The sequence below is a fragment of the Ornithodoros turicata genome, chromosome 1 (genome assembly GCF_037126465.1).
Source record: "Ornithodoros turicata isolate Travis chromosome 1, ASM3712646v1, whole genome shotgun sequence".
Classification (NCBI taxonomy): domain Eukaryota; kingdom Metazoa; phylum Arthropoda; class Arachnida; order Ixodida; family Argasidae; genus Ornithodoros; species Ornithodoros turicata.
The window spans coordinates 192,452,511-192,465,616 of NC_088201.1; the positions used below are offsets into that span (position 1 = coordinate 192,452,511).

General features: G+C 42.0%; 1 protein-coding gene across 2 annotated transcripts in view; it reads right to left on the bottom strand.

The window, feature by feature from the left end:
* Positions 1–784: 784 nt before the first annotated feature.
* Positions 785–13,106, bottom strand: part of LOC135378901 (uncharacterized) — a 32,381-nt gene continuing 20,059 nt past the window's right edge. For both annotated transcript variants that reach the window (XM_064612070.1, XM_064612069.1), the window contains exons 8-9: positions 6,044–6,119; positions 785–1,245 (exon numbers count right to left, since the gene is read on the bottom strand). In XM_064612070.1, the coding sequence (XP_064468140.1) occupies positions 1,227–1,245; positions 6,044–6,119 (95 nt within the window). In that variant the 3' untranslated portion in view covers positions 785–1,226. The remainder of the gene's footprint in view (positions 1,246–6,043; positions 6,120–13,106) is intronic.

The following is a 13,106-nucleotide window of genomic DNA, read 5'->3' on the forward strand; positions in this document are numbered from 1 at the left end:
GGATGTTTTCGGGTAGATTCAGGTTAAACCCAAATTTTACAGATTTCGTTCGGGGGGTAAATATCGGGCGGATACGGGTTTAACCCTAAAAAGTCAGGCCCTAATCATATTACACATGAAAGTGCATATTTATCCATGTTTGGTATCGTGGAATGCTTCAGCTGGTTTTGAGTAGTCTTTCGAGAAAATTGTGCAAAGTATCGACTAGTTTCCATCGTTCGGTGAGATGATGTGCGGTGTTCATTCTGTACCCTCCCTGCTCCATCCTCCATTGTGTGCATGGCTGATGGGCTGTACTTCACCTTCGCCACATTTCAATTACAAAGACTGGCGGCGTTCTCATTATAATCCTCATGATGCAGTGCCATATGCAAAGCCGAAGAAACAAGCCTGAGCATGGGAGACAAAGAAAAATATGAACATATTTGCATGTTTGTGTTGCCCATGCTCAAGCTTGTTTCGTCATGACTTTTGTCGTTTACATGAACTGACTTGTCCTTTGATGCAAAAAGTATGACAAACTCACATTAAAAAGATTAATGTTCATCATTAAAATTAAAACCACTAAAGTTACATACACACGTTGTTTACATGAACTGACTTGTCCTTTGATGCAAAAAGTATGACAAACTCACATTAAAAACATTAACGTTCATCATTAAAATTAAAACCATTAAAGTTACATACACATGTCATTTACATGAACTGACTTGTCCTTTGATGCAAAAAGTATGACAAACTCACATTAAAAAGATTAACATTCATCATTAAAATTAAAACCACTAAAGTTACATACACACGTTGTTTACATGAACTGACTTGTCCTTTGATGCAAAAAGTATGACAAACTCACATTAAAAACATTAACGTTCATCATTAAAATTAAAACCATTAAAGTTACATACACATGTCATTTACATGAACTGACTTGTCCTTTGATGCAAAAAGTATGACAAACTCACATTAAAAAGATTAATGTTCATCATTAAAATTAAAACCACTAAAGTTACATACACACGTTGTTTACATGAACTGACTTGTCCTTTGATGCAAAAAGTATGACAAACTCACATTAAAAACATTAACGTTCATCATTAAAATTAAAACCATTAAAGTTACATACACATGTCATTTACATAAACTGACTTGTCCTTTGATGAAAAAAGTAGAGACCTATCTACACACAGAATATACACAAAGTGTCACGTTCCTTGATGTGGAACAGGTCAGGGCCGCCGAAGCTTCCTGGAACAGAAAAAATAAGTAGAGATGAGAGCGGGTTAGAAAATTCGTACCCGCACCGCACCCGCGGGACAACGACCCGCATCCGCACATCCCCCGATGGGTAGTCGCACATCCGCAGGTGCACCCGCAGCCCAATGCGCAGCATGCTTCAGTTATGCCACGTAATCATCACAACACGTCGTGTCGAAAGATAGCCAAAGTTAGCCAAAGAGTGACAATAAGAACAACAGCAACAATGATGAATGGGGGAGTTTAGGTGCCAGGGGCGATACCCTACTCCATTTTATATTGCCCACGCTTCCAACCTTCCCGGGTCTCGTAATCAGCTGGACCCTCGCCCTCCCTCTCTCCTCTCAAAGAGTAAGCATAGAATGTGGTATCAGTAAATGACAAATAGAGCCTGAAGTTTTCGGGAAATATTTTTTCTAAATTCGGGGGGTAAAAATCGGGTAAATAAACATGTGCGCTAAATTCATGCGAATTCGGGTGAAAAAAACTTCCAGTATACTAAATTTGGGGAGAAATTGGGCTCTATTACAAACAAACTGTACTGGTTTGGTACAAACAGTGATGTAACTGCATTTGCTGCAAAACGAATAAGCTATTGCACTCCTACAGACATCCCAGTGAAGGCAATTTGCCGGGTAAAAATTCGGGTAAAAATTCGGGGCGCAAATTCGGGGAAGAATCGGGTAAAACCCTAAAACTTCAGGGTCTAATGACAAAGCTGTGATCACCTCGGAAGGACTGCATGTGGAACGTCTTGGAAAATATTTTGGGCACAATGTTTGCGGTAAATTGGGGCGTACACCAAAAGCCGACAGGCTGGTTTTGTGCTTGCGGGTATACCCGCACAATCCGCGGAGGCAGTGCGGGTCTACCCGCGCCTTACCTGCGAAGACACGTAAATGTGTACCCGCGAAAAAGCAAACTTGCGCGGATACCTGCAGGTATACCCGCACCACACCCATCTATAGAAATAAGCCACCTAAAACTCACTCACTCACTCAGGACCCACAACACACAACACGAAACGTAGTCAAAGTGTTGTCTTACGTGGACATGTAACTATAGCCTGAAGTTTTAGGGTTTAACCAGATTCTCCCCCAAATTTGCACCCCAAATTGAAGGTTGCCTCTTTAGGGTGCAACCCGGTTTTTTACCTGGCAAAAGGCCCTCCCTGGTACTTCTGTAGGAATGCACACTACCTTGTTTGGCAGCAGATGCAGTTACACCACCGTTTGTACCAAACCAGTACAGTTAGTTTCAGTAACTGAACCAGACTTCTCCCTGAATTTTAACAAACAAAGTTCTTTCACCCCAATTCGCATAAACTTAGAGGACACATTTATTTACCCAATTTTTACCCCTTAAATTTAGAAAAATATATTTTTCCAGAAAACTTCAGGCTCTACATATAACACGTTGTATGAGGTATTGAGTGTGCGAAAGATTTTACGGACACAAAGGAGATATCGCTCGTCAACAATCCTCCCTTCCTGTTGCTTCGCATTTTAACATACCAGAACATTACTTTAATATGCACTTAAAAATTACTGGACAGCTACAATTGTGTAACATATGAATTTCAACGGTAGCTGTTGTGTGTGGATGTTGACACTTTTATACGTGACACTGATATGTGCACAACTACTTTAGAGTGACGACTGCTGCCTTGTGATCTGTGAAGTGAGTGGTGACGTGTAGAGCTGGGATTAGTGGGTCAAAAATATTACTAAAATCTGGACAAAAGTGGGACGAGAAATGCCGAAAAATCAGGACACTTTTCGGGACAATGTACCCATCTGAGTATGTCAAAATTGCTTTTATTAGCTTTAGATTATTTGAACTTTTCTTGCATCACCGAAACAGACAGTCAACAGACAGGAGAAGAAGAAGACAGAAGGAGACAGAGAAGAAGAAAAAAGAAGAGGAGGGTCTTGTGATACAACCACAGCGATTTCCTGAAACCTTCCCGCTAGCAGATACCGCTGTAAAAGGCTGTCGTACAGCAAAAGAACACGAAACAGGTGCTAAAAAAAAAAAAAAAAAGAAAAGAAAAAAAAAAGAAAAAAAAAACGAAGCTGTGTGACATCGCACTGGCTTGGGAAAACAGCGACCAGAACTCGTGGAGGGAACCAGGGAGCATATCGGGACAACTTCTGGCAACACTATACATGTCACCATTCCGCAAGTCGGCTTCACCTAACACCTGCATGCTTTAGGAGAAGCTCGCTTTAGAACACTGTCGCGCGACTCGCGGGTGGAAAGCACGTGTTGGACCTTTTGAATCATCCCGCGAATTTGAGCAGCACTGACCAAATACAGAGACACAAAAGCGTTACCACATACCTCTTTCACTGACAGTATTGGAAAATGAACAGTCGCTGTCTATTTTCTTCCCTCGATTTTTATTTTGGTTTAATTCTTTTGATGCGAATTTCGGATGTCTCTGCAGTCTCCATCGCTGTACGCGGGTCGTTTCCCCATAGAAAGAATGTATATTTTTCACGGTAAAGTCACAAACCATCGTTTTACGAGGGATATCATTATATGCGACATCGCTATCCTCGGGTTTTACTGTTATAGAACGGGACTTTCAGACACAGTCCACCGACCGATAATTGAGACTTTCCAATTTTACGGACAAAACTGTTGGCAGTGTCAAAGGCCACATAGAACCAATGTACAGGGTGGGTGCTCTAAAAGGTCAGTCACATTTCGTGCAAGACGTGATACCTACTTGACGCACAGACTTACTCTGCCTCAGAGTAAAGAATTTATGCCGGAGAAACCTACGAAAAAATTGTGGTTACCAAGCACTCTTTAAAAAAAAATAAATACGACCAAGCAAACTTTCGCTTCCATCCATCGGTGCAGCGCATAGAAAATACATGAAGACGAAAGTTTGCGTGGCCGTATTTATTCTGTTACGCACTGGCTGGTACCACGATTTTTTCGTAGGCTTCTCTGGCATAAATTATTCACTGTGTGGCACTGGAAGTCTGTCTGTCAAACAGGTATAGCGTCATGCGTTAAAATGGGACTGACCTTATTGAGCACCCACTCTGTACTATTTCAGAGTCCAACAAAAGACGACTTCAGAAACTCCCAGGGAGCTTAGTGCCGCCTTGAACTATGGGGACTTGCTGGAATTTTTTTACAACGATTTCTGGGGTCACCTCAGCGCTCCTTTAATGCTTGTTCTGTTTTTTTATTACTTCCCTCACCTCCAGTGTCAAAGGGTCACGTGTACCTTGGAGCTTGTACACGCGCGTTTATCTGACGCTCTTTTGCGCGAGCGTGCAAATAAACTTCTCCCGAGACGCTGCACATCGTAGTAACCGTCCACATCACGCCAATCACGTCCTTCAACCCAGTCGAACTTCAGCGAAATTTCGAGCAAAATAAGAGATTCCGCGAAATATTGTCAAACGAAGCATTCTACGATTAATTCTGCATTTCGCAAAATTTTTCTGAATCGCGGGAAATTGGGGGCCTTCTACATGAGTAGAGCCTGGCGTCTTCGGGAAATATTTTTTTCTAAATTTGGGGAGTAAAAATCAGGAAAATAAACATGTGGTCTAAATCCATGCAAATTGGGGTGAAAAACCGGGGGGTCCCCGAAATCCACCATTAAGAATAAACGTTTAAGAGTAAAACATTCAAGAATAATCCGCTTAAAAAATACACAGTTAAAATATATCTCCTAAAACAAACCGCTTACTATCCCCGCTTAGAGATCACCGTTTAATAATCCACCATTAAAAATAAACTGTTTCAAAATCCCCTCACCATCTGGCACGGAGGCGGACTGATTGCAATTTATGCCGGGTTATATCATGTTATGTTAGGTTAGTTTAGTTTGGTTTCGGTTAGCTTGGGATAGTTTAGGCTAGTTTGGTCCTGTGAGGTTAGGTTAAGCCCCTTGCTTGCAGTTCACCTTGATTTGAGCCATATCACATGACTCTAGCAACTGTAGGGTGGATTTGGGGGGATTCTGAAACGATTTATTTTTAACGATATATTCTTAACCGTGGATTCCTTAGCATTTATATTTAAACGGGGATATTTTGCCGATTATTTTTGTGCGTTTATTTTTAGGCGTATATTCTGGGAGATATATTTTTAACAGTGGGCACTTACACGTTTATTTTTTAAAGATTATTTTTAATGGTTTCAAACGGCATACACCCAAAATCGGGCTCAGTTAGTCAAACTGGTTCGGTACAATGGTGATGTAACTGCGTCTGCTGCCAAACAAGTTAGTGTGCATTCTTACAGACGTCTCAGTGAGGGCAATTTGCCGGGTAAAAATCGGGTTTCACCCTAAAGAGGCAACCTTCAATTAGGGGTAAAAATTCGGGGAAGAATCGGGTTAAACCCTAAAACTTCAGGCTCTATACATGAGACAACGTAGTACATTATTATAATTTGGGGAGAAATTAAATTTAATCCAAACTGGTCCGAAACTGATTCTGGAGGGAACAATGGGGCGGAATCGGGTACAACCCAGAAGAGTCGAACCCTACTTGTATTCTACAATCTACATCGTGTACAGCTTTCTCACCTGAAGAAGTGTGGGCTTTGAGCTTGGGCTTTGAGCTTTGAGAGGGCATGAAAGCTTGTATGTAGTTTATTAAACTAAGACCCTGAAGCGTTTCAGTCTGTTTTAAGTTTGTTCATTAAAATAACCTCTAACTTGTTTTGATTGGTGTTACCACAGATGTCTTGTGGACTATTTCTACCAAGCGAACAACCAAGTCAGATCAGCGAGTATATGAATACGGACACTTACTTTTTCAAGGTGGGTTCCGTGTAAGAGACCGCCTTGGATGCCCGTCGTTTCGACCGCTTCTCCGTGGAATTCAGCGCTGCAGGTGTGTCATCACGTCAACGTTAATGCACTTTGCAAAGCCTCCCATTCATTTATACAGTCAAACTCCTTTACAACGAAGCTCAGGAGACAGCAAAAAAAGTTCGCAGTAAAGGTATTTTCGTTAAAAAGGATGTCCATTATTGGACCTATAGGCTCCAGCGGGACCGCAAAAAAATTTTGCTGTAGTGGTATTTTCGTTAAAAAGGTGTTCGCTATAAAGGAGTTTGACTGTACACGTTTCTATGCATATCTACATTAGCAGGACCTGCGAATGTCATTAAACAGGTCACGTCTGGTGCAAGTCACGAGGTACCAGACCTGTACCACAGCATAAACTTGTGTGTCCGCTGTTTTTATGAGCAACCATTTTAGGCTGGCACTGGCTGACATACCCAATGGAACAATGTGTGCCCAAATAGTGTTGGTCTGTTCTGTACTTCACTTGAATGCCATTCTTTATCACTACCTTATACACAGTGCCTATAAAATAGACCGACGCGTTTTCTGGTTTAATGTTTTTGAAAATTGGAGGGTGAAATTGGGTTGTACCGGGTTCGCCAAGATAAACTTCGGGGTTTGTAACGGAGATAAAACAAATAGAAACAGTGTCGGGAAGCTCAAGTAGATGTTAGAGGACGTATTATGCCCCAAACTTTTATGTCCGTACTGCCACTTGGTCCGCTTCTCTGCGGATAAATCGTGAAAACTAAAAAAATTGCCACTACCTGACATTTCCAATCGGCTTTACCTGTGTTTCAGCTCCTTCCGTCAGATTGTGAAACGGTTGAACGTGGCGTTGCAGACGATATTGAAACCAAGTGAACAAGTGGAACTGAATGCAGAGGACTACTGTGCTGAGCCGTCTGCAACGCCGCGTTCAACCGTGTCGCCATCTGGCGGAAGGAGCTGAAACACAGGTACAGCCGATTGGAAATGTCGGGCAACGGCGTTCTCTTTTAATTTTCACGATTTACCCGCAGAAAAACTGACCAAGTGGCAATATCGACATAAAATTTTGGGGCATAATACGTCCTCTAACATCTACTTTAGCATCCAGGCACTGTTTCTATTTGTTTTATCTTAGTTACGAACCCGAAGTTTATCTTCAGGCGATCCCTGTACTTCAAGAGCTCTGAAAAAGGGTAAAATCAGGGTGAGAAAAAAAAGATTGATTGATTGATTGATTATGTGTTTAATGGCACAAAGGCAACAAAGGCCATAGAGCGCCAAAACTATGGTGAGTGTGTCGGAGATGATTATGGGAAAGATGATGTGAGAGAGAGTGTGGTAGTTAAAACCTATCTACAGGTGTGAGCGATGAGCGATGATTGATTGACCAGGATAAGAGACAAGTGTGACAATGAGATATTTACATGAGGAGTTCGGTGATAATGGATAAAAGCGGAGCAATGCTTATCATCTACATCTGACTAAGAAACCCACACGTGGTCAAAAATTTGATTACGTTATCAAACGGCACAAGAGGGGTGTCACCCAGTAGAAGGGCTGGGTGGAGTGGGACATGGTATCTGTAGAATGCGGTGAAATACTGTTGGCGTTGGTGTTCGAAGTGAGGGCAGGATGCCAGTACGTGCAAGACAGTCAAGCTGTCACCGCAGTGCGCACAAGCTGGCGGATCCTGACCTCTGAGTAGGTGGTGATGCGTGAGCCATGTGTGTCCAATCCTCAATCTCGCGTAAAGAACTTCGGATGATCTGTTGATGTGTTCAGTCCGATGCGGGGGAGAAACGTGTGGCTGTGTGAGGTGTAGCTTGTGTAGTGAGAAAAAAAAGAGCCTTTATCGCATATCAGGAGAACACGAGATGCTGAGCGGCTGTGCTGAACTCACAGTGCTTAGTGTTCTCCAGTGCCTCTATTAATTGCACTTTGGCAAGTTCATTTCTGGGGTTTCTAAGCTTTTACTGTGTTTTAAGCCTAAAACACACCTCTACTATCAAACAATCTCAAGTCATAACAATAAAGACACGCTAGATGAAGACATGAAGGATGGTTAAAAAGAATGCAAGTCGGAAGCATAGAGCGATGACGAACACCGAAAGAAAACCATACCGAAAAGACACGTGCAACATTTATCTTGTTGTTCCTAGGCTGTTTCTTTTTTTCATTATGGCAAAAAACGAGTGTTCAGATCACGACCTACTACAGAAGACGGGGTTTATCCAACTCCAAACTTTGCGGACTGGTAGCCATTTGTCGGAAGTTTTGTTGGAATGTTTTTCGTGAGCGTTATAGTCTTGTAGAAGAAAAATTAAAAATCGAGCAAAATTTCACTCTACGCATTTTCTATGGCCCATCTCACTCAAAAGCCGCCATTTTCTCCCGTGTGCGCTACATTTTCGTTTCACCACACACACAAATGGCACAAGCATACTGAACAAGACACGGAACAAGAGGATTGGTGCATAACGCCAGAATCGGCATGTCACATCGTTGTTGGCAGCGCCGCCTGTGCGAAGTGATGTGAATGTGAAGCGGACGCAAGAAAAAAAATGGCGTTTTTTTGTGTGGGATAGGCCATTGAAAATGAATGGGACGAGATTTTGCTTCATCTCTAATTTTCTTTCTACATGACCATAGCACTTACAAAAAATTCAAATCAAACTTCAGACAAATATGGCTATCAGTCTGCAGAGTTTGGGATGGGTCAAACCCAGTCTTCTATTTTTACAATGCGATCGAAATATTGTAACGTTTGTTAGAATAACCCTGTAGATTATAATGACCATGTCACAATCGGCAACTCCTGTGACGAGCCCGTCCGAACGATCCGCTACTCATTGGCGCGTGAGATCTACATCATCATTGGACAATGGAAATTTGAATTTTGAACGCGCAGAAGCGGACGTATGATTTCCATAACAGACGACAGCAACAGCTCTTACAAAAATGAATGCTTTGTATTTGTGAGGAATGATTTGTACTTCGTATCGAAGTACTCTGCATTGCCTGTGCTCGAGGAGGAAAGGAAAGAAAAGACAGATGTACAGTCAAACTCCTTTACAACGAAACTCAGGGGACAGCAAAAAAAATTTGCAGTAAAGGTATTTTCGTTAAAAAGGATGTCTATTATTGAACCTATAGGCTCCAGTGGGACCGCAAAAAAAAAAAATTGCTGTAGTGGCATTTTCGTTAAAAAGGTGTTCGCTATAAAGGAGTTTGACTGTATACAGTATGATTCAAAAGGCCCAGCACGTGCTTTCCACCCGCGAATCGCGCGACAGTGTTCTAAAGCGAGCTTCTCCTAAAGCAGTGCCAGTGATGGCCAGTAGTTAACTACATGTAGTTAAACTACTAGTTAAACTACCTGATTGTAGTTAAAAAGTAGTTGTCAACTACTTGCAGAAATGTAGTGGCAACTACTAGTTAAACTACTATTTTAAGTAGTTAACTACAGTAGTTAGGTTACTGAAGGCGCCAACTACTTCCGATTTTGCCGTAACCTTTACGGCACGATTGTGCTTCCGACTTTTACCTTGAGCTACTTGTTTGATGAGAACGGAGGTGCAGAGCAGTTGTGTCGTGCATGTGTACTAAATCTTCACTTTTAATGCTTTAAAACAGGTTGCTTGAAAAACATTGTTTAAAACTCTGTTCGAAATATCGGCAGCTTCTGTCCTGAGGCAACTCCCTTCCTAATGTTTAAAACAGGTTGTTGAACGTACACCATAGCTGATCTGTTCTGTTTCCCACCACTGTACTACCGCACATGCTTTATTTATTTATTTTTTTTTGTAATGTCCACAGTTTGATTCCAAAGCGTAAGGATTTGTGTAGTTTGTTGCAATCCTGTGAATATGACCCTGTTGCACTTACTGAAACTTGGTTATCGCCAGATATAAGAGACAGTGAGCTGTTACCAGAGTGTCCTGGCTTTACCTTCTATCGCTGTGATCGTGTAAATAGACGAGGAGGTGGTGTTTGACTCGTCGTTAAAAACTGTTTTAAATCATATATGCTGTTCATTGTACATTTCCTATTGAAGTAACGTGGGTATTGATTGACTGCGTCACGTGTAGATTAGTAGTTGGTGCATGCTATCGACCTCCCTCAAGCAATGCATTCATCTCAGAATTACACAAATCACTACATCATATATTTCCCAAATTCAAAGGTTATTCTTCTTGGTAATTTCAACTACCCCTCAATTAATTGGAGATCCACCTCAGCCTCTGGCAGTGAAGAACGTTCTTTCATTGATTTGTGTCATGTGTTTGACCTTCATCAGGTGGTTCATGAACCCACCCGTGTAACTCCCACCTCGTCAAACATCCTAGACCTAATCCTCACTAACGACTCAGATATAGTAGGTTCTGTATTTTCTCCATGCGCCTTGAGTGATCACAAAGTACTACACTTTACAATATCTGTCCCCAGCGTGCCCCGTCGTTCCTCGTGCAAACGCATAAGATTATACGATAAGGGTAACTACGACCAAATAAATTCTGAATTATCCAATTACTTGGCTAACTTTCTCGCTAATTTTGAAGTACGGACAGTCGAGGAAAACTGGTATTTATACAAATCCAAGATTAATGCACTTATTGAAGCCTATATACCCTCCATTATCATCAAGACACATTGTCATGCCCCATGGTACAATCATGAAATCAAACTGCTCGCCCGTAAAAAGAAACGTCTGTACAGGCTTGCCAAAGCGCTGTAAGTCTGCATCATCACTGCTAAAATATCAAGAGTGCGCCCGGAAATAAAAATCATTGGTGACTTCTTCAAAACGCATGTTCTATAGCGAGGGCCTCGTTAACCTCTTGAAGCACAACCCCAAAGCATTCTACAAAGCTATAAACCCAAAATCTCCATCGGCAAACATCCAACTGAAAGATCGTGATGGTAATTTTGTTAGAGATAACCAATGTTCTCTGATCTTCAATAACGCATTTGCAAGCGTGTTCACCAATGACGACACAACTCCCCCTGCCGCGCCTCCCACATCCATCTTCAATAGCATGTCACCGATAGCGATATCTCCTGCTGGCATTGAAAAGATTCTCTCTTCCATCAAGGTTTCCTCCTCTGCTGGTTCCGATGGAATAAACAGCAAAATTCTTAAAAACACAAAGGCTCACTCGAGCAGATTTCTTGCTGCAATATTCCAACAATCACTTAATAGTTCATAGATTGGTAGAAATCCAGCGAACCGGTACAGATGTAGGGAGGGAGTTGCCTCAGGACAGAAGCCGCCGATATTCCGAACAGAGACTGTTCTTCTTCAGGGCACTGTCCTCATCATTGGCATGGTTTAAAGGGACAATTCGCATGAACCTTTAAACACGTCACACCTAACCCTTTATATACCATGCCAATGATGAGGACGGTGTCCAGAAAAAGAACAGTCTCTGTTCGAAATATCGGCGGCTTCTCTCCTCAGGCAACTCCCTTTCTACTTGATAGTTCAGTTCTGCCAGAAGACTGGCGTCGGGGAATGATAATACCAGTCCATAACAATGGTGTCACTCATTCACCGTTCAACTATAGACCAATCTCCGTTACCAGCGTCCTCTGCAAAATCATGGAACACATTATATATTCGCAGGTAATCAACTTCCCAGAGTCAAATGCTAACTTTTCCCCCTGCCAGCATGGCTTCCGTAAAAATTTCTCACAACTAGCTGGTTTTATCCACGACCTCCACTCAAATATGGACAGTTCTACTCAAACAGATGCCGTGTTCCTGGACTTTGCTAAAGCCTTTGATTCTGTACCGCACGCTAGATTAATGGTTAAACTCTCACAACTAGGCCTTGATGCACATGTTCTCTCCTCGATTCATATGTTCTTAACTGACCGCCTCCAGTCCACTTTCGTGAACAACCATTCCTCGTCCTTTTGTCACGTATCATCTGGTGTCCCCCAGGGTATGGCCTTCGGGGTATGTGAATAAATAAATAAATAATGCTTCTCTAGTGAAGGCTCATTTGCTGTGAAATAATTCTGCAATTTAGTTTATCGCGTAGGCACAAAAAGAATTTCGCCGCAAGCTTTGTATTTGACGATCATAGCAATGGCTTGAGCCAAAGTTTATCATTGCTTGTGATTCATATTTAGGTGTCCAAGAACACTACAAGGGATTGGTGTTGACGGACAACGTTAAGTAGTTATAGATGTAGTTAAACTACATTGCAGTAGTTAAAGAAGTAGTTTTAACTACTCCCTGAAAAGTAGTTGAACTACTAGTTAAACTACTCAATTGCAAAGTAGTTAGTAGTTATAGTTAAACTACTGTAGAAGTAGTTAGTGGCCATCACTGTAAAGCACACAGGCGTTAGGTGAAGCCGACTTGCGGAATGGTGACTTGTAATTAGAGCCTGAAGTTTTCGGGAACTACTTTTTCCCTAAATTCGGGGGGTTAAAATCGGGTAAATAAACATGTCCACTAAATTCATGCGAATTCGGGTGAAAAAACTTCCAGCACGTAAAATTCGGGGAGAAATTGGGCTCAGTTATTCAAACGAACTGTAGCGGTTTGGTACAAATGGTGATGTAACTGCATTTTTCTGCCAAACAAGTAAGTTAGTGCATTCCTACAGACATCCCGGTGAGGGCAATTTGCCGGGTAAAAATGGGGGTTTCACCCTAAAGTGGCAACCTTCAATTCGGGGGTGCAAATTCGGGGAAGAATCGGGTAAAACCCTAAAATTTCAGGCTCTACTTGTAATGTTGCCAGAAGTTGTCCTGATATGTTCCCTGGTTCCCTCCGTGAGTGCTGGTCGCTGTTTTCCCAAGCCAGTGCGATGTCAGATAGCTTCGTGTTTTTTTAGCATCTGTTTCTTTTTCGTTTGCAGCACACTTTTGCTTTTCGGGGATGCGCTATTTAGGTCAGCCCTCATTTAACGATGTACCCCGTATAGCGATGGAATTCGCGATTACCGTGAATATCGTTATACACGCGTTTCACTGTATTACTTTGCCTGCTGACAAGACTGCACAGTTTAGTGGCAGGCAA